General features: G+C 45.1%; 1 protein-coding gene across 2 annotated transcripts in view; it reads right to left on the reverse strand.

Moving 5' to 3' along the window:
- Positions 1-25,619, reverse strand: part of SEMA3G (semaphorin 3G) — a 218,600-nt gene that overhangs the window by 20,778 nt on the left and 172,203 nt on the right. The window contains exons 5-10 of one of the 2 annotated variants that reach the window (XM_069644006.1): positions 23,447-23,540; positions 22,652-22,768; positions 19,062-19,204; positions 10,769-10,883; positions 8,631-8,700; positions 3,710-3,854 (exon numbers count right to left, since the gene is read on the reverse strand). In XM_069644006.1, coding sequence (XP_069500107.1) covers positions 3,710-3,854; positions 8,631-8,700; positions 10,769-10,883; positions 19,062-19,204; positions 22,652-22,768; positions 23,447-23,540 — 684 coding nt within the window. The remainder of the gene's footprint in view (positions 1-3,709; positions 3,855-8,630; positions 8,701-10,768; positions 10,884-19,061; positions 19,205-22,651; positions 22,769-23,446; positions 23,541-25,619) is intronic. The other variant, XM_069644007.1, reaches the window with a different exon arrangement.

A 25,619-nucleotide genomic window follows, 5' to 3' on the forward strand; every position in this document is an offset into this window, starting at 1 on the left:
GATGTACACTCAGGTTCTCTCAGCGATCTTTACACAAACAATAGTTTTTATTTCAAAAATACGTCAGAGGTGACATCATACTACGTGCCAAATAATGAAAAACCTATCAAGGGTTGAGATTGGCTAAGGGGAACATTTAAGCATACTTTCTATAGGAACTAGAATTGTGACTAGCTGTCCATGATCATGTGGACAACATATGCCTATGTTACAACATGTCATCTTCAGAAACATTAGATACACAGTTTCTCATTGGTCTTAAAACTATAAGGCCCTTTGTTATATGGACTAATATAATTGATTGGCACGCCTGTGCCATGTCTGGAACATTTGGTTCACTTAGCAGCACATAAGCCCAGACTCAGGTGCAAGTAGATGGGGCATGACACTACATCCCCACACAATTAGCCGAGCATCTCTCATCACCCATGCCTTCTGCCATGAAGATTATCTTTGTACTTGGCCTTGCAAAAGTATAATTGTCTTTGAGAATTCCATGGGAGTGAGAGCACTCACTATCGTGTCTAGGACTCCAAGTTCGAACTCTATTTTCATCCTTGGCCCACGTAAAAGGAGACCACAATCTGGTCCATTTTTCATATTTTAATTGCTCTAAAATAATTAAACATGGCACTCCTGTTGTTCTTTATTTGCACCTTAACAAGGGGTGATTCATCCTCTGCACATTTGCTTCTTTCCAGAATAGATAGCTGACCTTGGCTGCTTCAGTCTTGACTCCAGGCCAGACAACCTCGCCATGCAGCTCCACGATTCTGCTTATTCTTGCTGCAACACAGTTTCCCCTTCCTGCTTCATGGGTCCTGGCTTCATAAATTTGGTTCCATGTCTTAAAATCGTGGGGAAAATGGCTGTGAATACAAAATATTGCTGCAAAAATGCTGTTGTTTTGCCGCCGCAATCGTGTAAAGGATGCGGGGGACAACCCACAACCCCTGGACCCATTATACCATTTAAGGGAAGCGGGGACACCCCCGCAACACCCACCCCGCTACCCATAAATGGTATAATGGGGTACACCGTTGCCAGGTCATACCACAGCATTTTTGCCGTGATTTTTTTTACCGCCGATATGTTTGCCGTGATTTTATTACCTGGTATCCTAAATTCATGATACCGATGTCCAGCTTCTATACAATGGTGGATTCACCTGCATTCTATTTACTATGTAAATCTTCTGTTCAGCTTCTATGATGACTTAGTCTACCTTGCGTTGCAGCATTTGTATAATTATTAAGCGGTTGGTTTTCTGCAGCACTTCGTGCATGTGACAAACTTCTTCGTATTTAAAAGCTCACTTGATTCTTAACTTCATCATTAGTTTCTGTAGGATCCATACATCCTCTACAGCCAGAATCTCTGGGTGTCGTGTATGTCTCTTATGATGTCTCTAGCCTGTTTCTTTGCTCTTTTTCATATTCCTTCATGGAGTTCCTCCCTTAGGCTGTCATCACTTAGGGGATACATTCAATAAGATTGTCTCAACGGGTATCTTCTTTTGAACACACACTGCGGTATTGGCAGAATGGCAGGTGGTAAACACGGCACGCCTCATGCTTCCAACATATGGGAGGAAGGGGGGTGGGGTCTCCTGCAGAGGTATACAGCTGCTCTTCTACAAAACTAATACAAGCTGGTGCATAATGATGTCAGACAAAGAAAGCGAAGAAAACAAGAAAGCGCAAAGAGAGGGCGCAGGCGGTTTCCCGAAAGATTCAAGTGTAGAGAAAGGGGTAAAATGGTCAGACTTAGAGAACCCTCAAGAAAAACACCAGAACCAACACCACACACTGAGCGACCACAAGTACGATCGCACAGTGCAGGGGAGGTATCCCCGCCCTATGTAAGTAGAGTAAGGTCACTACCAGGATGCAGACAAATGGGCAAGACTAGCCCCAGCTGAAAGACACGAAGCATAGGTAGGTATGATTATGGATCAGGGTTCTCACAATTCCCATTATTAGAGAAAGGGAGAGGATGACCACAATATATTCCATGGTCACAAATGGACAAGGATAATTTGAAATGTAAATTACCTAGTTTGACTTCAGGTGCGGGAAAATTGATTTATGAGAAAGAATGACATTAGGAATGACGTTACCTATAGGTGACATAAAAGGCCTGCCAGCAGCAATCCTAGGGGAGAGGGCTGATGACATTTGGAAGCGAGCAGGATATGCAAGTGTAACTGCACAAAACACGACACACGACGGAGCACCATTTAATAATTGCACAGCAGATGTATGGCGAGCACTCAGAGTACAATATCCCGCTACATCAGATATGGGTGCGATCATGACTAAGTAGATTGGCGAGGATGAAGATCCTGGTGCCTTTATTCAAGAGAGATGGCGTCTTGAGATGAGAGAACCGTGGGATAACACAGTGGTATTATTTTACCACATTTTATGTCAGAGACTGCCCGAGCCAGTGCAAAGGCAGATGAAGAAACTGGTAGGGATGGAAGCGAAGCGTTGGCCAGAAAAACTATTGACTATTGTGCACCATTGCTGATTGTTTCAAGAGAAGAATAAGAAGAAAGCCGAGATTAGAAAGCAGGAGGAAGCGAAGTTAGTTCAGAAACAATTGTCAAAACTAGCCATACAGTGAGCGCTATTGATGAGTAATGATGGTGTGGCGACACAAGAGATGTGACCAGATATAAATCAAGTGGCTGACGGCACACTTAGTTAAAACATTTTTATGACATAGGTTTGACATTTACATCTGCATTTAAGGCATTCACTCTCAGCAGACTGCCTAAAAATAACACTCGTAAGCCGAAGTTTGATGTAACTCCTTGGCAGAGGTTGCTCAACGAGATCACAGGCGGATGTGTTTTGGGTGGGGGAGGGCAGGTAGTGGATAGGGACGTCTATAGGGATCAGCATGGCTATGTCAATGGATGGTTACATAACCAAACAATACCCACAAGCTTTGTGTTCATCCACATATGACATCACCCTGCTAGCTGTATTCCAATGCAATCGTTTTGTCTTAAAGGTGGTGTGTATGCGCCACTTAATATTCAAAACTAAAAATTGATTCACATGGGGAAAAAGGGAAGAGGTGGGCTCTGGAAGTGGCCATTAAAGGTCCAGCATGGAAGGTGGTTATTCCTCCCGCATGTTCATCTTCAAACACTGAGACGACTTCCTGAGCATCCCACTCCTGGGCTTTGGAAACAAAAGGGCCGGTTCGGAGGTGCTGTTCTGCCAGCATTTCCGTATGCTCTGGAACTTTCCTTTTAATGAGATCAGCCACTGGTGTGTATGGTAGCCCATCAAGTGTTGAACCTCAATGCATTGCTGAAGTCCATGAGCTCCTGGGATCAGTTGCACTGAGCTGATTTTAAGTGCAGGGTGATACTGGTAGAAACAACAACTACGGGACACATGGCTGGATGATGAACATCTGGAGGCAAAGTTATACACTCACAACTAGACACAGCATAAATTGGGATTGTCCTTACACTTTGTGATCTTATCTTATTTGGTCTACCATCTTCTCATGACTATGTATAGTATGAAAGTCTCTTTTAAGTCACTGCTGGCTATAGTTGACTACGTGTACAGGCGATCAGCATTATTTTCACTCACAAAATTAAAACAACGTTCGTAAGACGTTAACCTTTTCTCTGAGTTGATCTGAAATTACTGATGGTCGGCATTCATAAAAGTTTAATACTCACCACTCCTGGTCTGGGGTAGGGCACCTTGCCTTCATAAGCTGCCCACTGGTGATTGGGTCCGTCTTTGTGGGCGAAAGGTCCATTGAAGACCTCCCAGATGTCTGCCATGCGATAGACACATACTGCATACCCCTGGAAAACATTACTGAAACAAGAGAAAAGCAAAACCGATTGAGAATGAGAATGCTATTGCTAGTAATGGGAAAGATGCAAATTAGCAAATGACATTTGTCTACTTGGACATGCTACACATGAGGGAGGCATGCCAGGATGTGCAATTGAAAGAACTGAAGATACAGCTAGTGATAAGGTGTGATGAATGAGATGAACATATGTCAATAGATATGAACCAGGGACTCTTCAAAGGATGACCCATGCAGAGGCGGGGTGTGGTTCAGGAAACTGCCATGAGATCTTTGTGGAAAGAGGCATCCTACGCTGAGATAGCACCAAACACGATTCACACATTGTAATATATGAAGTGACAGGTCATGGACCAGAAATTAGGATCGCTTCAAATTGTAGATATGGTCAGGCACAAAACAGCCAACAAGACCATCTCACAAGTTGAAACATCCTCACAACATGGCCCACAACATGCACAAAGAGTGTTTGCGAGAACAGATATGCTGAGTCAAAGACTTAGCTGAGGTCATACACAAAACACCTTTGAAGAATACCCATGAGAAGCATTAATTGTGATGTGGCACATGGGAAAGACACCGGACAGTACTCTCTATGGAATGTGACATTCTGAAGGGGCCTTGGCTTTGATCATGGGTTCCAGGAATTCATCAACTCATTCAGCATGTCCAGTTGGGGAGGGAAAAAGTCAATGAAAATCTTAAACTTTTCAGGTTTCAGACATACTGAAGGTGACGCGAGCTTAGGGTTCACCATTATTATTGTTATTAGTTTTTTTTTCTACTACTCACCACCATAGTTTAGGTGCATTATGTCCCACCCATGACAATAGGCCCTGAGTCTGCCTTGGATGCATTGACTGGAAAATGATAGCACCCTCACTTTCTGAGAATATATGCACAAAAGGGCCCAAACCGCCTGGTACCAGACAACTCTCCTGTAGAATATAAAACGCTTTCTGCAGAACCCTAGTCCCGACCCAGGTAATCTTCCATATCGATGGTGTAAATGTCCATCTCACTGATGTTCTGCTGACACACCTAGCACTGTTTAGGGCAACCCAACAGGATGTGGCACAACTCAAAAAGGCAAACAAGACATTGAATCACATTTCAACCATTCTAAGGGAGCTGCACCGGCTCCCCATCCCAGACAGAATATTCTTTAAGGATCCCTTAATTTCCTATGAGGCAACCACCGCTCTCACACACCTGCCTGCCTACCCGCAGAATGCTGTAGTTCAGATGAGTTGCCCTGCTGTAGGAGCCAGGACATCTAGGCTCAAGACAAAACTGGCAAACAAGAAAAAAACAGGAAACAGCCTCTCTTGCTATGGCCCTTCCTACTGGGATACCCCGCTGGTGCCAATTCAGACAACGCCAATAATCATGCACACAAGGAAGGAACACAAGACCTTACCCTGCAGTCAACATCTTGGTGTCGTCTAGACTCCTTGTGTTCCCGTATCACATCTCACCCCTATGACAGGAACATCCCATGCCACATATGGTAACACCCACTCCTTAGCTCATATGTTACCCATAATGACATGTACGGCGCTTTGCTGCTTCCTAGCTAGGTTTCTGTTTTATAACACCCCAAACTCAAATAGAGAGATCAGATATGCTCACAAATTCTCACCTTAATACGGCATACTGATACCCCAATTTTTTGTGGATGGTCTCTTTGCTCAGATAAGGCAGCTTTCCTGGCAAAAGTCTACATCCACCCCCATTTTTTACCCTTTAAAACCCATTATAAATCACACTAAACCCTTTACCTTGAAAAAACATGCATTCGATACATATTTTTTCAATGCAATTTTGTTGATGGAATGGCATTCAATGGTAATGTTTTAGATGAAATTACCAGTTACCAGACAATGCCCATTCCAACAAATGAGGAATGGGAAGATTTGTTTCCATGGATTAGGCCTCGATATTCCCAGGCTAAATGTATGCAGTAAAGGTGGTCACGATTTTTGCAGTGCCAGCCGTGGCTCATGACCACTGCTGTGATCATGCACGCACAGCTGATATCACTCCAGCATGTTTTTACGCATGCAGTGGAAAAAATCCCACATCCATAATTAAGATTTTGGGAGCCCTCTAGGGTTCCCACACGTTGTCTGCACCACACGCATGTGACACATTTACTGATCCATCTCTGCTATGTGCAAAGACCAAGGGTTATAGATCAACCAAACTCCTAGGGCCTCATTACGACCCTGGCGCTCACGTAATGAAGGGTGCCGGTACGGGACCGGCACCCTTCATTACGGGAGCGCCGATTACGAGGTTCCCTTTGCGGGACCCGGAACAGACGTCTGGTAAAACCATTCGTAATGTGCCCATTATTACCTCCCTCCCCATTCCCATTGAGCCCTATGGGGGCTCAAATGGGAATGGGGAATAGTTCCTTCAAGGAGGAATTACCGGGTCCTCCAATGTTGGAATGACCTGGTAATTCCCCATTGAAGGAACCCGGTATTGGAGCCCGGTTTGGAGACAGCCTAGGTGCTAATGGCACCATGGCTACCTCCAACCTCGTAATGAGGCCGTAGGCCTCATTACGACCCAGGCAGAAAACCATGGTGCTAATAGCACCATGGTCCATGCCGGTAATTTACCGACTCCGCCATGGAGAAAGAGGGAATTACCACCCCATTACAAGGTTGGCGGGGCGGTAATTCCCCCTTCCTCCATGGCTCTTCCCCATTCCCATTTTTGCCCCATAGGGCTCAATGGGAATGGGAAAGGCGCTAAGTACGGTACCGCAAATTGCGGTACCGTACTTAGCACCAAGGTCCCTTTGCGGGTCCCTACATTAATGGCTGGTGTAGACCAGCCGTTAAGGTCGGGTCCCGCAAAGGGACCTCGTAATCAGGCGCTAACGGGTTAACGGCGGCGCAGCCTTTTACAGCGCCGTTAACCCATTAGCGCCAGGGTCGTAATGAGGCCCATAGTGTGCATTAGAGAAGGACATCAGGAAATGGAAAACGCAAGGGTGACACGGGGGCACAGGCCTTCTCCCACAAGCTCTCCAGAATGGCAAATGCAGGGGTGGCCTGAGGCGTGAAGCATCAACATGCACAGGAAGTAAGTCATCGTTGAGCAGTCCCTAACGTGAAAAATCAATAAAACTTTTAATTTAGTTCTGCAACAAAAGAAAGGGTTCAAGCTTAGCTATTTCTTGCCACCGAAAAAGTGGCTTCTTGGAATGGCCCCAAAGAGCCCCGAGATCATGCCCTCGTCGGGTAACATGACATGGCGTGAGCCCAAGTATTGAGAATGGGCACCAGTCGCTTTGGAGGGCGAAAGCCCTGTTCAGAAGGTATAAGGTGAAAACCATGGAAGTTCGACTTGTTCTCTCAAGAGAATGACAAGAAGCTGAACTTTATGAGCGATAGTCTTGCAACAATCTCATAATGCTGTAGTTTTCATGCTACACAAAATATGTCCGCGATTATTTTCATTATAACATACATTGCAGTGGGATGAAAAACAAACAGGACTTTAGAATAGCTCTGAAAACGTGACCAGTTTAAACGGGGCCAAGCCTGATGTGGACATCAGGAGCTCTGCAATGAAGGAGGTTCTCTATGGGAAAGGGAAAGAAAGGGGGGGGACTGTATTGGTCTGCATGTGTGGGCGATGTGTCTGGTAAGTCAAGCAGGTCATGCACAAGGGTAGAAAGATTGCATTAACCTTTTAACTGCCATGGGTTCCCCCCCCCCCAGTACCAAGGCCTTTTTTGGTGATTTCAGTATTTCACCATGCAAAGCCTTCTAACATTTTCTCCTTCATTAAACCCTTAAGTGCCAAGGACGAACTATCTCGTCCTTGGCACTGGGGAGGTAATCTCAAGCCGAGATACCTCGTCCTTGGCACTTAAGATTGGCATGAATATGCTCTTCTCGCGCAAAGTATCTTCACTTAAAACAGACATACAAAATCATTGTAAACAGGTACAACAACGAATTGTATAATTTGATCCAATTAATTTGACACCTTTCTAGGCTGCCAGTCCAAGCATTAATATGTTATATAAAGCACTGTTGAAAAGCACTGTCATTTCAATTTATGAGCACAATGTATTAGGGCCCCCAATTGTCCTGGCTACTCGCAGATCTAGTTATCTCCCACATCTTCCTGTAGCATCCCGCGGCTCTTTGCCAGGATGAGTCTCCTGTGCTGGTTTACTGTGGAGAAATGTCTTAGACAGAGGGCACTGCAAGAAGACACACGTCAGTGTTTGGCATATAGAATTATCCACAAGGGCAATAAATGTCATCCTGCCAGTTGCCCTCACTTGCTCACGGACTCCGAGTTCCTCCGGAGCACCCAATGCTCCTCGTGGCACCCTGGCACCTTCAAATGTCTGCATATGTTATGTTATGCAATATTTATACTGCACCCGTCACCAGTTTGAATGCGATTGGCCTGCAATGAATGAATGACAGCATATGGAACCAAGCAAAACAACCTGCTTTTCCATTTTTGTAAATAAATACAGAGCGAAAGCAGAATTATGTCTGTCTGTAGTTATCTTTAAAAATTTGCAAAAATGGAAAACAGTGAGCCTTAGAAATAGCCAATGGTTATGCACAGTGGATTTAGGTGAAGAAGGGGGTCTGAGAAGAGTTGACCAGCCTGCGGTGTTACTCCACGTTGCTGTGCATAGTACATACTTTTCCTTTAAACTATTGAGGATTGTATGCAAGCTAGTGAGGGCAGGGTGGTGAAGGCTGATGAAAGGTGGCATGGCAGGTTCTTACCTAGTGGTGCTAAACAGGGCATACACCTCGGGATTGGATTCATCTTTTGTCTGTAGCAAGAACACATCCTCTAAGAAAACAGAATTGAGAGTTAGGGCTTTTTCCATGTGCTAATTTCAAATAATTCATATATTAACCCCATTTCCCATCACATGACAGGGCCTTTTAACACTCTACACATTCAAACATAGCTATAATAATCCATCTGAATTCAAGCAGACACATGGGGGCTCATGATTGGCAGTAAAACCTGCCTGTCCCAAATGACTCCTTGGAAATTGCGTGACTGAAGCAACCGCACCATTGCTAACGGTCCCAGTGCTTTAGTGACAACCATGCCGGTAGGGGTCTGAAAACACAGCAGGTCAGGTCTGCCAGGGGATCCGTGGCCCCTACCGGCATTGTAGTAATATGGCAGTCCAGAAAGGGTGCTGGCACGTTGCTACCGCCATACTTATAATGAGGGCCATAATAACAAACCTAAATTACACCCATAGTCTACTTACAATGAAAACTGAATCACACTGATCTTAATTGATCCAACAACACTATTGACCAAATACAACCAGGTTGATTAGATCAACAGTTCCACTGTAGTGACCCAAATCTACCTAGCCCATTAATTACTATGCTCTGACAGGTGCCCTATTTGAAGTCAATTAAGTCAATCTAATCCAAACTCAAAAATCAATGTTCCCCTACACTCCAACACATCAAAATTCACCAAACCTGCCAAGCCATTCAATAAGAACACATTTAATTGAATTTCAAATCCTGCAATTTTAACTCAACGTATTTAAGGATGAATTCAACTTAAAACCCTACCAAGATGTATGTACTTGCCACCAATCCAATAAACCACATCACAAATCAAGTTAGCTCATCAGTGAACGTTTTGGCAATCGGACCCCATCTATTCTATGACAATGGGCCTCATTACGACCCATTCATTAACCATGGCGCTATTAGTGCCATGGTTGACGCCGGAATCTGTCATGGTGAATGGCGGAATTACCGCCCTATTCCAAGGTTGGCGGGCGGTAATTCCCCATTCACCATTGGCCCTTCCCCATTCCCATTCTTGCCCCCATAGGGCTCAATGGGAATGGGGAAGGCGGTAATTACGACACCGCAAATTGCTGTACCGTAATTACCTCCAAGGTCCCTTTGCGGTTCCCTTCCTTAACGGCTGGTAAAACCAGCCGTTATGGTAGGGACCCGCAAAGGGACCTCGTAATTGGGCAGTAAGGGATTACCGGCACCAGTGCCCTTACCGGTAATCCCTTACTGCCCGGGTCGTAATGAGGCCCAATGATTCTGAAACCAAAAATAATTCTACCCAAACCAAACAAGTTCCACACTTACACATTGTGAATTATTCTAACCTTAATTCACGTATGACCATCTAAACCCAAATCATCCCATGCTATTCACCCGTCTGTATATCCCAGCTTGACCGACCCAACTCCATCACAAGCAGTTCTATCAGCAAACTGATCACTTCCATCCTATCCTACACCCATTTTAATCATAACCCAGTCTATTCTTATAATCTTACCTTACCCAACCACATTCCAATACTACCATTATAGGTGTTAGCATTACATTTCAATCATTTATGGTAAACCAACCACATTCCAATATCACCAACCACATTCCTTAACCAACCACATTCCAATATCACCAGTATAGGTGATAGCATTACATTTCAATCAACTGTGAATGCCATCCTACCCAAACATACAATAATTCCACTGCAATTTCTCAATCTATTTTAAGACCACAATACATGGTCTGACACGTTACCCCCTTGTTTCTTGGCATACTTGCTACCATTCCCACCATAGAACAAATCCACAATGTGCAAATTAACCCTCATACTATGGTTGCATGCAGTAACTTATTGAGCATCCCCATGCTTTTACCGCTCACCCTCTCCAAGCCTACCCCACACTATATTATCCTAAAGCTAAAACAATAGTCACAGTATCTCATTTATAGGCAAGCATTGGGCACTTCCAAGCACGCCACTGAGCTGGTGACCCAGTAGGGGAGCACTTTCTTCCACAACATGCTTTAAATGCCCGCTAACCTTTTCAGCCTGCATTCACCTCTCTGTGTTCTGTGAGTGCTCTTACCTAGCTCATTGAACTCTGTGTCCCCTCCTCCTGGGCCTGGTACTGAGCAGACCAGACGAGCCTTGTTGAACGTGCTCCACTTCTGCACCAGCACCCTCTGGCCACCAGCGTCATTCTAAAAAGGAAAGAGAAGATATGTTGGCATGAGTATTGAGACCGACAGAGTTATGTTGATAGTCCTGACCTTGCCTTACCTCAACCTTAGGGTTTAAATTAAATGGTCATCTACTCGCCAAACTTTTCTCACATCATTATTTTGATATCTACCCCAGAGAGGTTTTGCACTGTCTGTATCCAGGTTACGAAGCCATGACTTAAGGCAAATACACTATTTTATTGATTGTATGTCGGAAATGTGAACTGCCCGTTTTACGACTCCCTGAAAATACGCGCAATTTTAGATACTTTTTCCTAAGATTTTTTACTTTGTCAGACACCTACCTTTGCCCCAACCTCTCCTCCCTCCACTCCATTTCCCTTTCCTCCTTTTCTTCACTTATTCCCCATCTTTACTTTCCTTTGGATATCAACCAAACATATAGGACTGATGTGGAAATGCGTCAGAGTGGGTTTGGAAAAATAGGGCCCTCGTTCTTTTTTCGAATTTAAGACTGCACGCCATTTTACCTGCCTTGAATTATTTGAATGCTTTTAAATGCCTCATCAACCAGCTAAAGAGGTAATTAAGTGCTCACTTCAGAGTTCAGCAGGCAACCTGAAGTCACTGGATCGAATCTTGACCTACCCAACACACCCCTTCATTTTATGAGCTCCATCTATAAATTGAGCATAATTAAGTAAGGTAGTACCACATTTACCTGCGGCTCTTACAAGCGAGAGGATTTTAGCATGCAGCCCAATGAAAAATTATGCTTATTAGTTCATTTGTTGAATCTTAAAGGATGTACTATGCAGGCCATGTCTCAAATCACGCCATGTGAAATCACGCGGTATTTGGGGAGATGAAGTGGGACAGTGATCAGGTGATAGAACAGTTACCTAGATGTTACATAACAATTGCAAGTTAGTGTGGGAGAAAGCGGGGGAGGGGCTCTTCGTGCTGTACAGTCCCATATGGATGAGCAGTGGGGGTGGGGGAATACGTAGTGTAGGTAGAGGTTGATTTTGAGGGCTATTTTGAAGGTGGGTATGCTGGAGGCTGGCGTTAAGTGGAAGGAGGGATCTCCAGTAGGTTGGTGCAGAAAGGGAGCTAGACCTGTACCATGATGATGGAGTGGAAAGCACTGAATGCTGTATTTGAGGTGTTATTGTTGGAGTTGAAAGAGTGGGTGAGGAGCAGGTTATGCCGGATTGTGAGGGTGGGGGGATTGATACACGAGGTTAAGAACGGGAAAATGCATTTTAGTGCAAATATACCCCCAGTTGTGTAGAGGAGGGGGCAGATGGTGGATGGGGGCCTGCAAACTCCTGCTCATGTTGAGTAGGGAGTGGTCAGAGGGGGAACTAGTAAGCGGTGGGCAATCACAAGGTAGTAGAAAAAGAATTTGGGTAGGAGGATGAGCTGAAGGTGGGTTTTATGGAAACAGGTATGCAGGCAGAGAGGTTTGTGGGTTTGTGAGCAGAGAGCTAGGGGAAGAGGTTAAGTTCATTCACTCAGACGTTTGTACACAGACTAATGTATCTAAGGAGAATAAGAGGGAAGGCGGCGGGAAGGCATGGTCAGTCTGTTTTATAGGGCAGTAGACCAATGGCTAAAGTATCCGAGGAGATGAACAGGGAAGGCGGCGGGAAGGCAGGCTCAGTCTGTTTTATAGGGCAGTAGAACATTGGCTAAAGTATTGAAGGAGAACAACAGGGAAGGCGGTGGGAAGGCAGGCTCAGTCTGTTTTATAGGGCAGTAGAGCAATGGCAAAAGTATCCAAAGAAAATCAAAGGGAAGGCGGTGGAAAGGCAGGCTCAGTCTGTTTTATAGGGCAGTAGAGCAATGGCTACAGTATCCAAGGAGACTAACAGGGAAGGCAGCGGGAAAGCAGGCTCAGTCTGTTTTATAGGGCAGTAGAGCAATGGCTAAAGTATCCAAGGAGAACAACAGGGAAGGCGGCGGGATGGCAGGCTCAGTCTGTTTTATAGGGCCGTAGAGCAATGGCTAAAGTATCCAAAGAAAATCAAAGGGAAGGCGGTGGGAAGGCAGGCTCAGTCTGTATCATAGGGCAGTTGAGCAATGGTTAAAGTATCCAAGGAGACTGACATGGAAGGCGGCTGGATGGCAGGCTCAGTCTGTTTTATAGGGCAGTGGAGCAATGGCTAAAGTGTCCAAGGAGAATAACAGGGAAGACGGCGGGAAGGCAGGCTCAGTCTATTTTATAGGGCAGTAGAGCAAGGGCTGAAGTATCGAAGGAGAATAACAGGGAAGGCGGCGGGAAGGCAGGCTCAGTCTGTTTGATAGCGCAGTAGAGCAATGGCTAAAGTATCCAAGTAGAATAACAGGGAAGGCGGCGGGAAGGCAGGCTCAGTCTGTTTTATAGGGCAGTAGAGCAATGGCTAAAGTGTCCAAGGAGAATAACAGGGAAGACGGCGGGAAGGCAGGACAAGTCTGTTTTATAGGGCAGTAGAGCAATGGCTAAAGTGTCCAAGGAGAATAACAGGGAAGACGGCGGGAAGGCATGCTCAGTCTGTTTTATAGGACAGTAGATCAATGGCTAAAGTCTTGGCCAGACGGGCAAGTATGGGTCTGGTTTTTTTGGCCAATGTGAGCCAGTTTGATAAATTAGAGCCCGGTGCAGCTATCAGCTTTGGCCAACAAGACTGGCTACTAGACATTAAAAATGCACTATTTGACATATATTTTCCCATAAATTCACACTGTCATTCGCATATTCGTGCCATCTTTACTTTGGTGCGTTCAGCCATTTTTTGTCACAGTCCACACTGGCAACGGGTATTTTTCCCAGTTGTGATCTAATTCCTTGAAGAAATGGCCACCCTGACCAGAAGATCATACAGGATGACAAAGGGGGCCAATGTGGATGGGCGGGAGATTCTTATGTGTACAGAAAAGTAGGAGATTATGTCAGATGGAGTGCATTATCTGGAAAGGGTCTCTTGGAGGATGCTATCAATCGTGTTAAGTCAGATTGATGAAAGAAACTGACAAATCCTTATTTGGTGATGCTTTTTGTTGAGTTGTACCGGCAACCACATCCAGATTGGGTTACACGGAAAGTACGTAAACAAATGAGGAAAAAAGGAGAGGGTTTAAAAAAAGGACTAGGTAGAGGATAGGGAGGAGCTATCGGTGTTGAAAGCCCCCATTCAAAATAAAATATTTTTGTCAGAAAGGGGAGTCATCAAAAAAGCAATTTTTGGCACGTCATTAAAATGCACCAATGCCAGCTCCTTTTTACGTATGAGAAACACTTGAGGGGATGCTGTGTAGGCATTGCAGAAACACAGTGGCATTGCAGTATTATGCAGGGGCATGCAACTTTTGGCTCTCCAGATGTTTTGGACTGCAACTCCCATCAGACCCAGCCAGTAAAGTCAATGACGAGGGACCATGGGAATCATAGTCCAAAGCATCTGGAGAGCCACAGGTTGCAGACCCCTGAATTCAAGCAGGATCCAGGTTTCACTTAAAGTGTTGAAGTCAAGCGGTAGTGGGTGAGGTTCATGTGACTGGAACAGATTAACGCTGTCAAAATCTTATTAGGATTAAATCTTGCATTCTATGAGCATAACGAGAGGGTCTGTGGCAGGGAACTGTTCGCTCAGGTGGTGTACCTTAGCAAGCCATACACATTGCATTCACCGACATCGGTTTCCTCATGAGAAGCCAGACGTAGGAGCCCAGGACTGGGGAGATGCGATCTCTTTCCATAAAATGGTAAATGAGACAGACTGCTGCATTTTGCAAACTTTGTGGTCTGAAGAGTGGAGGTTCGGGGAAATGCCAGGAAAATTGCTTCTGTAATGTTTATATACAGCACTATAGCTATGGCCGCAGATAACTTGTGGGTGAGCAGAAAGAGGAAATATTTTCCTCTGTGTCCTCAAGCGATGAAACCCAGACCTAACCACCACCGAGACTTGCTGGGCCAAAAACAGGTTGAAGGACAGGATTATTTATTTCAGAATTACGAGGGTTCATGAAATTAAACCTTCTACACATATGAAACAATATAATCATATTCACATTAAAACACTTCAATAAAAAAAGAAATAATGCACGATATTTGACAAATTCACAAACTTCTTCCCAATGTTATGTCACATCTATAATTAATGAACAGCTCCTTCTGTTATTCGACACCAACATTTCTTGTTTAATGTGTCAATTTCTGAGTGTTGAAAACGCCCCAACTTCCTTATTCTACCCTGAGCTAGCATTCTATAAAGAATTGTTTAAAAGATTCGCTTTTCCTGTATTTTCCAGCCTTTACATCTATGCTCTAAAAGTGGAATTTGTAATCTCGCTCCCAGTACTTCCACTGTACGGAGCTGATTCAACTATAGTTTCATAAACTCCCTGCAACGAAGTTTACAAGGGAACACGATCAGGTATGGAAGACACCAAAACTCTATTAAGGAATGGTTATGCCCTTAAAATGCCAGTCCCGCACATTTTGATTGGTATCTACTCATTGCATCGAATTTCAAAGCATTGAATGCCATAGAAAAAAAGCATCCAAAAAAGCATTGAATGCATTTTTTTTAAGGTAAAGGTTTTATTTTAATTATTACGGGTTTTAAAGGTTAAAAAAAGGGGGTTAGGAGGGGCCATTAAAAAAATGAATTCGATGCTTTTTTTAATGCATTTTTTTTCGATGGCAAGACATTCGATGCTTTGGAATTCGATACAATGACTATACACCATTTGATTGCATTTCCTATTTAGCCAATACGTTATCATCCTTCCACTGAAACATAGAATTCCATAGGACGGTATATAGTGATAAATTCAAATGACATTATGTCGAAAGTCATAATGTCTAAAAACAAAAGTAAAAAAATAAATGTCGAATTTCTCTTTTTGGTTGCTTTTTGTTCAAAATGGGGGGTTCCCCCCCAAACCCCCTTTTTTGTAATTTTATTTTTATTTTACCCCTTTATTTTACCTCCGGAACCCAAAAAAAAATGTAAATAAAAAAATAAAGCATTCAACTTTTTTTTTTTCGACTTTCAGCATTATGGGCATCATTACGAGTTCGGCGGTAGCCATGCCGCTATTCCGAGGTCGGAAGGCCCGGTAATTCCTCCCTCCGAGGACCCGGACACGGTCCTTCCCCATTCCCATTTCAGCCCCCATTGGGCTGAATGGGAGAGGGAGCAAACAACGGGCCATTACGAGATGGCCCGTTGTTTGCTCCCTCTTCCCCTCGCGGGACCCGCTCTGCATGTCTGGTGAGACCAGACGTGCAGAGCCGGTCCCGCGAGGGGAACTCGGAATCGGGCGATACGGGGTTGACGGCACCGGCACCTTTACCGGTGCCGTTAACCCTGTACCGCCCGCCTCGTAATGAGGCCCAATGTCTTTCGACATAATGTTTTCGACTTATTCACTGCCTACCCCATAGGGCTATACTAACCTAGCAGGAGATAAGCAACGCAAAAGAGCGTTCATGTGATCCTACCAATATGACCTATTTTGTGTCTGGGTCGAGTTTCAGTTTGTTTAGATTCACATAGGTTTTGACGTCACGTATCTATTTCTCAAAAGGACCTTGATTTGTAGGGGGTATGTCTGCCCAACTTGATTATGATTTAAGCGCAATTGGTGCTTTTTATACAACAAAAATCCATAACTACAATGATCTTGGCTAACAGCAAGATGAGTTTGCTATGCCCAGAGAGACATAGCACCAGTGCCGCACCTGACGCTCAACAAGGCAGGGGTTGCTGGAGATACTCGTGTTCAGAGGAGAATTTCTTGGTACTTTGGTGCTGGACAGTCCTTGTGGGTGGGGGAGACTAATATGCACATGGGTGTTTCTTCTCTGGTATGGTACACAGGGCCAAAATGTGATTCCATGCCCTCCTGAGTGGCCACCATCCCATCGAACACATTATTTGATTGTGCTCATTCTCAGTAGTTATACCAACATTTTTGGCAAATGCACAGAAGTGGGTGGCGGGGGGTCCTGTTCCATGAGGAATCCTGTGGATCGCTGCTTCAAGGGCTGAAGAGGAACTGGTGTTGGTCACACATTGGGTGTGAGCAGACTGTGAAGATTGGAAAGCTGCGGCCTGCTGGAAGCCCTGGGCAACTACTTCTGCTAACCTGTCAAAGAGGATGTACTGCGCAACCAATGCAAAGTCTGTGGACTGCGCTAACAAGCCGGCCCCAACACCACTTTCAGCAAGATTGCGGTTCAGGTTGATATCCTTGGATTCAAACTCCTCTTTGATCTTTTCTGAAAATGGAAGGTTGTATACCTAAAATCGCCCGTGTCTCTGGAGAACGCTAAGGTTTCTACACCAGTGGAGATTGTTGTGTCTATCTGAAGGCAATGACAACCTTTCTGATTTCTAATAACAGGTCGGGGTTGGGCAGAATTTGCAATGCCACATCCTCAACAGCAAACATATCTTTAAACACAGCGGGCATCATTACGACCATGCCGGTCTAGTAACAATGGTGTCGGTAAGCCTACCAGGGTCAGACATGGTGTGCGGAAATGCACCCGCCTGCAGAGTTTCACGGAAGCACCGTAATTAACGGTGCTGGTGCTTCTGTGGTCCCCATTCCCTTTGAGTCCTAACGGATTCAAAGGGCATGGGGGTTAACATTTACCAGCACCTGACTTCCCAGAATGCTGGGGTCGTAATCCCCACTGCTTCCGGCAAGCAAGGTGCCGGTAAATATTGCAAGTCTAACAGCAACCCGCCGGTAGCACCAGCGCTGGACTTGTAATGAGGCCCAGTATCTGCAAGAACCTCATCTTTCCCCATTTCAGAAACTCATGGCATGTTGGTGGAGTTGTTTTAAGTCGTGAGTCTGATTTGTATTGCATATGAAAACTATATAAATAGTGCTTATATACAGCAATCTTAGCTGCAGGTATGAATTTACCCGGTACAACAAGTGAAACTTGTCTCAGGGACCCAACAGCACATGGCGTTCTGGTCCATCCGTGGATTTCAATTCTTTGAGTGGGACGTTGCTCTTGTGCACAACCCTCAAGAAGAAATATCTTTGTTTCGCTCACTTTTCCTTGCGCCTTAAGGGCTACAGAAAATATAGTGCCGAATACACAAAATATTTGCTGCCTGAGGACAATAGGAAAGGGAAACCTGTGCGTGCAGAAAATGTGCATTATTCACGAAGGGGAATGATTTGCACTTGAGCAGCTGGCGTGCAGCTACACACATATTGCACATCTCTGTTCGAGGTTGAGAGGATGAAGGATAAAAACTGTGAATTCATCTTGTCATCATACGCAAAATGAATTAGTGTGAGGCGTGGCAATAGCCATGCACTGGCCTCACACCCACAGAGGAACACATCCCACGTGAAGGTTTTCTGATTGAATAAAGTGTGCAATACTGACTTGCGGCCATTTTCTTTTCTCCTAAAGCTGCCCTGCCTGGCCCGGGGGAAATATAGGATATTGGTGTCTGTATCACCAGTTTGTTTTCGGCAAGTTATCTTTTGTGTCACGAAACGTCCTGAAATCTTCTGAAGAAAGTATGAGCAACCTTTTCAATGGTCAGAAATATGGCATTTGGCCCATAGTAAGCTTTCTTCCTTTTTCAGGAATTACATGAATATCCACCGCCTTCTTTATGCATGCAATGGGCATGGCCATCTTTGTGCATCATTAAAACATGCACATATTTTGCAGCTTGCCAGAAGGATTATGAATCTGGTGCAGAGAAGGCCTCCTCAATGATCGCAGGAAGAACTTATCGCTGGTGTAAAATGCCAGCCCTCTTTTCATATAACCTAACAGGCGTATTTGTAAGGCACACATTCACCCCTGAAGAGGTGCTAATAACAGATGTTTATTGTTACCCAACTTAATAGTACTGGTACTCATTTTATCGACCTCAGAAGAATGAAAGGCTGAGTGCACCTGCTGGGATTCGAACCGGTGACCAGGAGGCCAAACACAGGCGCTTGTAATGGTTGCATTAGACCACTGAGCCAGCCTATAACAGTAAACAGAGACAGTGCTCTTAAAGGTATCAAGTAATGCGCAATAATAATGTGTTTCCATGTGCAGTGAATGTCCTGAAGATAGTTAACAATAGTATTAAATACAGCATCTGCAATAATTGCCCGGCTGTTTTAAGCCCCAGCTCTACCTCATCAGATCATGTGAGACCCACTCACCGCACAGATGCGGCCCACGCGACTGTAGAGCGTATGACCCTTGCCCTCCGACTCTGCAGCCTTCTCCGTGAAGAAGAAGTACACCTTGTCGTTGTCACGATCATCGTTGTCCGGGATCAGGTGTGCCGCCAGGAACCTGGGGTCTGTTACGGAAAAAGACAAGAATGAATGATGCTCACATACATGTGCAAGGTGATGGCCACCATATACCTCTCAGCTGTGCAGGTATTCTATTTGAAGCCACTCAGGTGCAGAAATGGAAAACACACACACAACCCACACTGCTACACCACATAGCTCCTTGAATCCGGTGATTGATTCCCTGATAGGAGTTTAGAGGGGTAATAACACATGCTCGCGCGTGCATGGTAAATGCCACATTGACCTGAGATGGAGGCCATGCAGCTCTGGGCCTGATGAAGGATTCTTGATTTTCTGCACGATGCAACTGTGAAGCACGAGTCCTGTGTGCTAAATGCTCCAGCCACGCAGAACGAAACCATAGAATGGCGGAAGGAACCCCATGGGATCTGCTTGACTTCGGAAGAGTGGCATCGTAGGGTCGGATGATTGCCCCAAGGCGGCTGAGCTTCAGGTAATGCTAGCCGGGTGTGCAGGCCCTGATGAAGAGCATTGCAAGCCCTCGTTTAGATGTATGCACAGTGAGTCTTTGCTGCGGGTCCCTCTGCCGTTAGAATGAGAATCTTGGGTGTATATGTACTTAAGCTGACAATCTGGCAGAAGGGAAGGCCATGGGGAAATGGCCGTGTGCCTGCATCTGTGTGCTGTGAACACTAGTGAACCAGGATATTGCACTAGCTAATTTGCCACTAGCCTATTTCCCAATGTGCAGCTGTGACGAATCAACTTCCGGGGAACCAGTGGTCCAGAGATCAATATCTGTTTCTAAACCATTAATCAGCTCCACACCTCTAATACACTAGAAGGGATCCGAACAGATAGGAAACACATGCAAATGATGAACCTACTTGTCCAAATTTGGTAACCTGGACGGAACGACAGGCTTATCTACGAAAGGTTGTGGATCGTTGGTTAGTTTCAACACAGCAAAAATACAATTATTACCCAATGATAAAAGGGGCTGTCCGGTCAAGGTTGTATAAACATATCCACTTTATTACTATCACAACAGCCAGTTCTAGCAACACTACGAACTACGAAATACAACCCACCATGTAAAGGAATGCAGAGGACAGACAGTTTCAAAGAAGGAAAAGGGATGCACTCTGGATACTGACAGGAGGTTTGTCAATATGGTTAATAATCGCAACAGTTCAAGGATACTTGGTTTCAGCACAGAGGGAGCAATGGGTCATAGAATGTCTCTATGAGCCTTCAGAGAAAGACCAGGGGGGCAGAACCACAATGTGCCTTGTGTTTGTAGGTGTACTTGGTGCTCGACAGGGTCGAGTTGGTTTCAGGGCGCTTTGCAGCTTCTGTGACAGAGTTCAAGATGGGAGACAGCTGCGGGTATCAGGCAGCAAACAGTTTGGCGAGTGAGGCTGGACAAATGGCTGCATGCTGGCCTACACAGCGGCTCAGGGTCAGGAATCATTATCTTAGTGCTGGTTGGCAGTTCTGAAGCAGTGGTTGAGGCGTCTCGGAAGTCTTTAAGCGACTGCGGCGTAACAACGGTCAGAGTTGCAGTCGGTTGCAGCTTGAGGGACTCGACTAGCTCGAAAATGTCCTTTAAGGTGCACATCGATAGATGTTCGTCGGGTCACTTCTCCTAGCTTCTTCAGTGGACTTGTGTCATCCTTTAAAGTGGATGGCCCAAAGCTGAGGAGTGTGTTGCAGGCAGCTGCCTTGTCCTTGGTTGTAGGTTCCGAGACTCTCTTGCACTTCCCATCTAGGACGCTTGTTGCAGACTCTAGCAGGGCACTCTGTGTGCTGGCTGGTACCAGTTATGGAGCTGCTGGAGGGTCCTGTGGATTTGGTATCTCCCCCTGTTCCCTGTGAGATATTTAGGGGAGAGATCTTGCTTCCCTTTTGGATGTCCTGGCCTTCCCTCATTGGCGGAAGATGTAAGGCAGACTGTGCTTTCATTCAGGCTCCATTGATGAGTTCTTCTTGCTACTCCTTGCAAAGCCTTCAGATCTGCAAAAAGAGGGGCTCTGGCCTCTCTTAAAGCCAAGTGGACCAAAGGGATTGGTGTAGGCTAAGCCTACTTTAATTAACCAATCCTGGCTCCTCACCAACAATCTCCTGTATTTGTGAGGTCATAACCAGAGTGCTTTGCAACAGAAAAGGTAAAGGGGTGAAAACATGTAATATGAAGCCCCACCCATCTTCCTGTCTGCTGGGGATAAAAGGGTCTCTCTGGTTAATGCAGCTCTCTGTGGTTCCTGATCAAAGTGGCAGGTCTCCCTTGAAGCTGCAGCAAGACCAGACTCTCTAGCTCCTGCAAACCATATCTTCGTACCTTATGAATGTGGTCGCCCTGTGGGGTGAACTACTGAAAACACGCAGTCCCAGACATGACAGCTCACTGTCAACTGATACTGAGGGCAGGAGCTGTCTTCAGGTTGACACAGTGCATATGAAAGGTTTTTGGGGTTTCCTGTCTCCTTTGTTAACCTCTGCAGCCAGTCCCCATGTGGGCCTGTTTGAAGTACACTCTATATGTATGTTAATTGTGTTGATCACTGCCACCAGCTGTAGGCCCATAAAAAGGACAGGGCCGATACATGGAGCATTTTTTAGTTAATTAGGCTGGCCATGGCAGGAGGAAGGTTTGGCCCTCCCCCTTCTGGAGATGCATTCTGTACTCCTCCTGCCATATCCCAACTAAATATGACAGGGTGGACTGCGCCTGCAGCTCTGCTCACCCAGAGTACACAGGTCTATGCATTTGTCATGCGGTGAGCATAGGAAAATGTGTGCGGATTAGCCCCACATATTTTCCCGAGGTTGATCTACCATCGTTCAATTTCATTTAAAATTCTCAGCGAGCGCACACCACTGTGAGAATGGTCAAAATTCTCACAGTGGCTGCACATAATACTCCAATTTGCAGGAAACCTGACTATGAGGACCCAGGGTTTGCACCCTGGGATGCAGAGTTTACATTTATATTGGGGAATTGCAACAGTGAAATAAGTTCAGGGGCTTGAGAATAAAACAAAGAGAGGGTGAGTAGAATGAAGTCAACCCAGACGTCAGCACCAATTCTCAACATTTTGTATATTACTGGGTGTTTGTTGGTAATTGTATCATTTCGTAATTGATTTAGGGTCAGTTTGAGGATTAGAGCTATTGCTAGGCAATTGGGAACATGCCTGCAAACTCATGAAGGGTGTATGTATCTGCCAAACGGAGAATTGCTCATGGTCTTAGAGGAGGAGACAAAGACATGTTCAAATTCAGCTAGCCCCCTCCATTCTTTATCCAGTATTGGGGCTCCTGTTTTTGCCAAATGACATCCTGCAAGTTAAATCAGCCTCATCATAGACAGAAATGCACAATCACATGCATGCATATAGGTGATCACAGCACAACAGGCAGACCCACATGCACAAATTCACACGCGCGCACATGGTATTCTGTTTTGCGGGAGGAAAAAGTCCTACCATGAAGGATGCGCTGGTCAGTTTCTGTTCGCAGGGAATTGCGGCTGCCCAGGCTGCGGAATATCACAGGGTCACGACCAAGGAAGTCTGCGGTTAGTCCAGTGTACAGCTCTCCACCTGCAGAAAAGGAAGATACCATCAGTATATCCCTGAGGGAGTAGGAAACATTTTTCGGCAGATATTCCAAAGGTGGAAAGGACAGGAGGGCCGAGGCCTAAAACAAGAAATAGTAGCATGGGTGCCACGCGCTTGTGTAGATAATCAGCTGCACTGCTAAGTATGGGACATGTTTTTGCTCTGGTGCTTATAATATGCCAGACTGCACTTGTCATGGTGCAATCGTTTTCTAATGTCTTCCAGTGTTTTTATAAATAGGGCAAACTTTGCCCTAGTGCTAATACCGTGCAACTTTACACTTGCACCGGTGCAAGGTTTCTGCAATCTGGCCCCTGGTTTAGCTGTTGGGATAATACAAGAACATAAGAACATGAAATCGAATTGAATGTGCAGGCCAAAGAAATTAATAATCGGATTGTGTGCCTCTTTGAATAGACTGTGAGTGCAGAACCCTTTGATTGTAGCGTACAGCTTTAACTGTGACGCCTGGAATGCATTGTGGGTAAACCTGTATCCTGGAATGGACTTCTTCGCCTCTTAGACTGTGCTGCTCCTACGACCCATGTGGAAGGAGAACATGAACTGGGCTGCAGAGCCTATTGTAATAGACTATGTGCCGTGCCCGCTGTTTCACATCCTTACAATTAGATATAACACTGGCATCTGGAAAGCACTCACCGATGAAGGTGCTGGCGAATGGTCGGTTGGGATCATGTGGGCACTTGCCACGCCCACTTTCCACATTACCGGGATCCAGGGAGAACACATGCTGCTTGAAGGAAAGCAAAATTCTAAGTATTTAAAAGGACAACGACCTTTAGCCCTCCACAAGTGATTGCTAACATTAAAACCCTCACCCGCAGACACAGCAACCAATCTGGCAAAACCAAACAAAAAGAAACTAAGTGAAATGATGCTTTAGTGATGAAGTAGTCTTCGATCATCACGGAATGACCATGTGGGACACATACCTGCCGGATCCCATTGCTAACAAACCTTATAAATAAGGATATGGTGGGATGTGCCAGCATCATTGGTGAAGTCAAAATATAAATCAATAAAATACAAATAAACAAATGAATACAAATCTCTGTTACAAACTTAAAGGAGACTTGTCAGATCAGATGTTCTCAGGTGCAGTGCGGGATCTATTCTCATTATGGCCATAATGACAAGGAACCCGAGTCCTACTGGGTGTTAACAGCCCTTTAATGAGAGCCCCCGGATGTTACCTCCCAGTACGACCCAGGTTCCTCGTCATTATGGCCATTAGCACCTGTGTAATTTCCTATGTGGGTGCTAATGTTTTTTTTTTTTTTTTAAATAATGTTTTAAAGAAGCATACCTTATAGGTGCTGCGCGGCATCATAGTTTCCAAGTCTGTTTTCTATGTTGGTGACCATCATATCATCAAAAAAGACAACAGAGTTGGGAGACTACGACGCCGTGCAGCACCGAGAGGTTTTTTTTTTTTTTATGAAACACTATTAGCCCCTACATAGGAAACTACACAGGTGCTAAGAGGTGAGGGGGAGCAGTGAAGGCAAGAGGAAGTGGGGAATATAAGGGGGCACTGGTCAGCAGCACTCAGGCTGCTCGGCACACAGGCTTATGCTTGAGAATCCAGCCCACGTTCCAAGCATCCTGATTGGTCAGCACCCCCTTCTACGGTGCTAATAATAAGTATCAACAGAAAAAAGGATAAATGTATTGATTAATTGTATGGAGCTATGCAGGGCACAATACCGCTAAAGCTTTTGGGGCCCTACAATGCATAGAATTGCACAGTTCTGCTTGAAATTGTAAATATGTGCACAGTAATGTAAATATATATGTATAAAAAGAAATGTACATTGTGTGCTCTAGCACTGTCAAAACACACATGCACACCTTTCAGAGTGTGCCACCGATGATTATATGTGACTGTCTCCCAGAACGTATGTCGGGGCTGGGAGTGCACATATAAGGCATGACATTGTGGAATGCAGCAACAAATCTATCCCTTTTTGAAGGATAGAAATGCAAGCGGGACAGCATTGGTTCATGCTACCTCTGTTCCATTTAAAATAAATGCATGAAAGAAAATGCGTGCATCTAAAATTTCTACTGTTATTAGTACCCTTGCTACTTACCTTCTATCCCCTCCTCCGTCTCATTTTTCTCTCACTCCTATCCTCCTCTCCTGCTAGTACGTCTTCCTTTGCATCCACCAACCCTGATGAGATTATTGCCCTACTGCACAGGGCTAACCCTTCTTGTGCCCCCACTGACCCACTCTCCCTACGCATTGTAAAGTACATAGCTCACAGTGTTGCTGCACATCTTACTTTCCTCTTCAATTCCTCTCTTGATAATGCTTCTTTTTCTGCATCCTATATGTCAGCTACTGTCATCCCTCTCCTTAAGAAACATGGTCTCGATCCTAACTTTCCTGCCAACTTTCATCCTGTCTCTCTTCTACTACACTATCCCAAAATCCTAGAGCAAGTTGAATTCAATTGACTCACTGAGTTCCTTGAAACTCACAATCTCCGGAACCCCGGAGCCCTCTGCAATGTGGCTTCCGATATTTACATTCTACAGAGACATCTCCTCTCAATGTCATCAACTTCATCTCTTCGGCACATTATGTGAACCGTTCATGTATCCTTATTCTTCTTGAACGCCCTGCTGCCTTCGATACTGTCCACCATTCTGAACTTCTCTCTATTTAGCATCAGAGATAAGGCCCTTGCTTGGTTTGCTTCATACCTTGCCTGTAGACAGTTTCAAGTATCCTGGAATTGCCTTACCTCCCTACTCACCCCCCTTACTATTGGAGCTCCACAAGGGTCTGTCTCGGTCCACTTCT

This window comes from Ambystoma mexicanum, chromosome 2p (assembly GCF_040938575.1).
Source record: "Ambystoma mexicanum isolate Mex_15411 chromosome 2p, UKY_AmexF1_1, whole genome shotgun sequence".
Taxonomy (NCBI): domain Eukaryota; kingdom Metazoa; phylum Chordata; class Amphibia; order Caudata; family Ambystomatidae; genus Ambystoma; species Ambystoma mexicanum.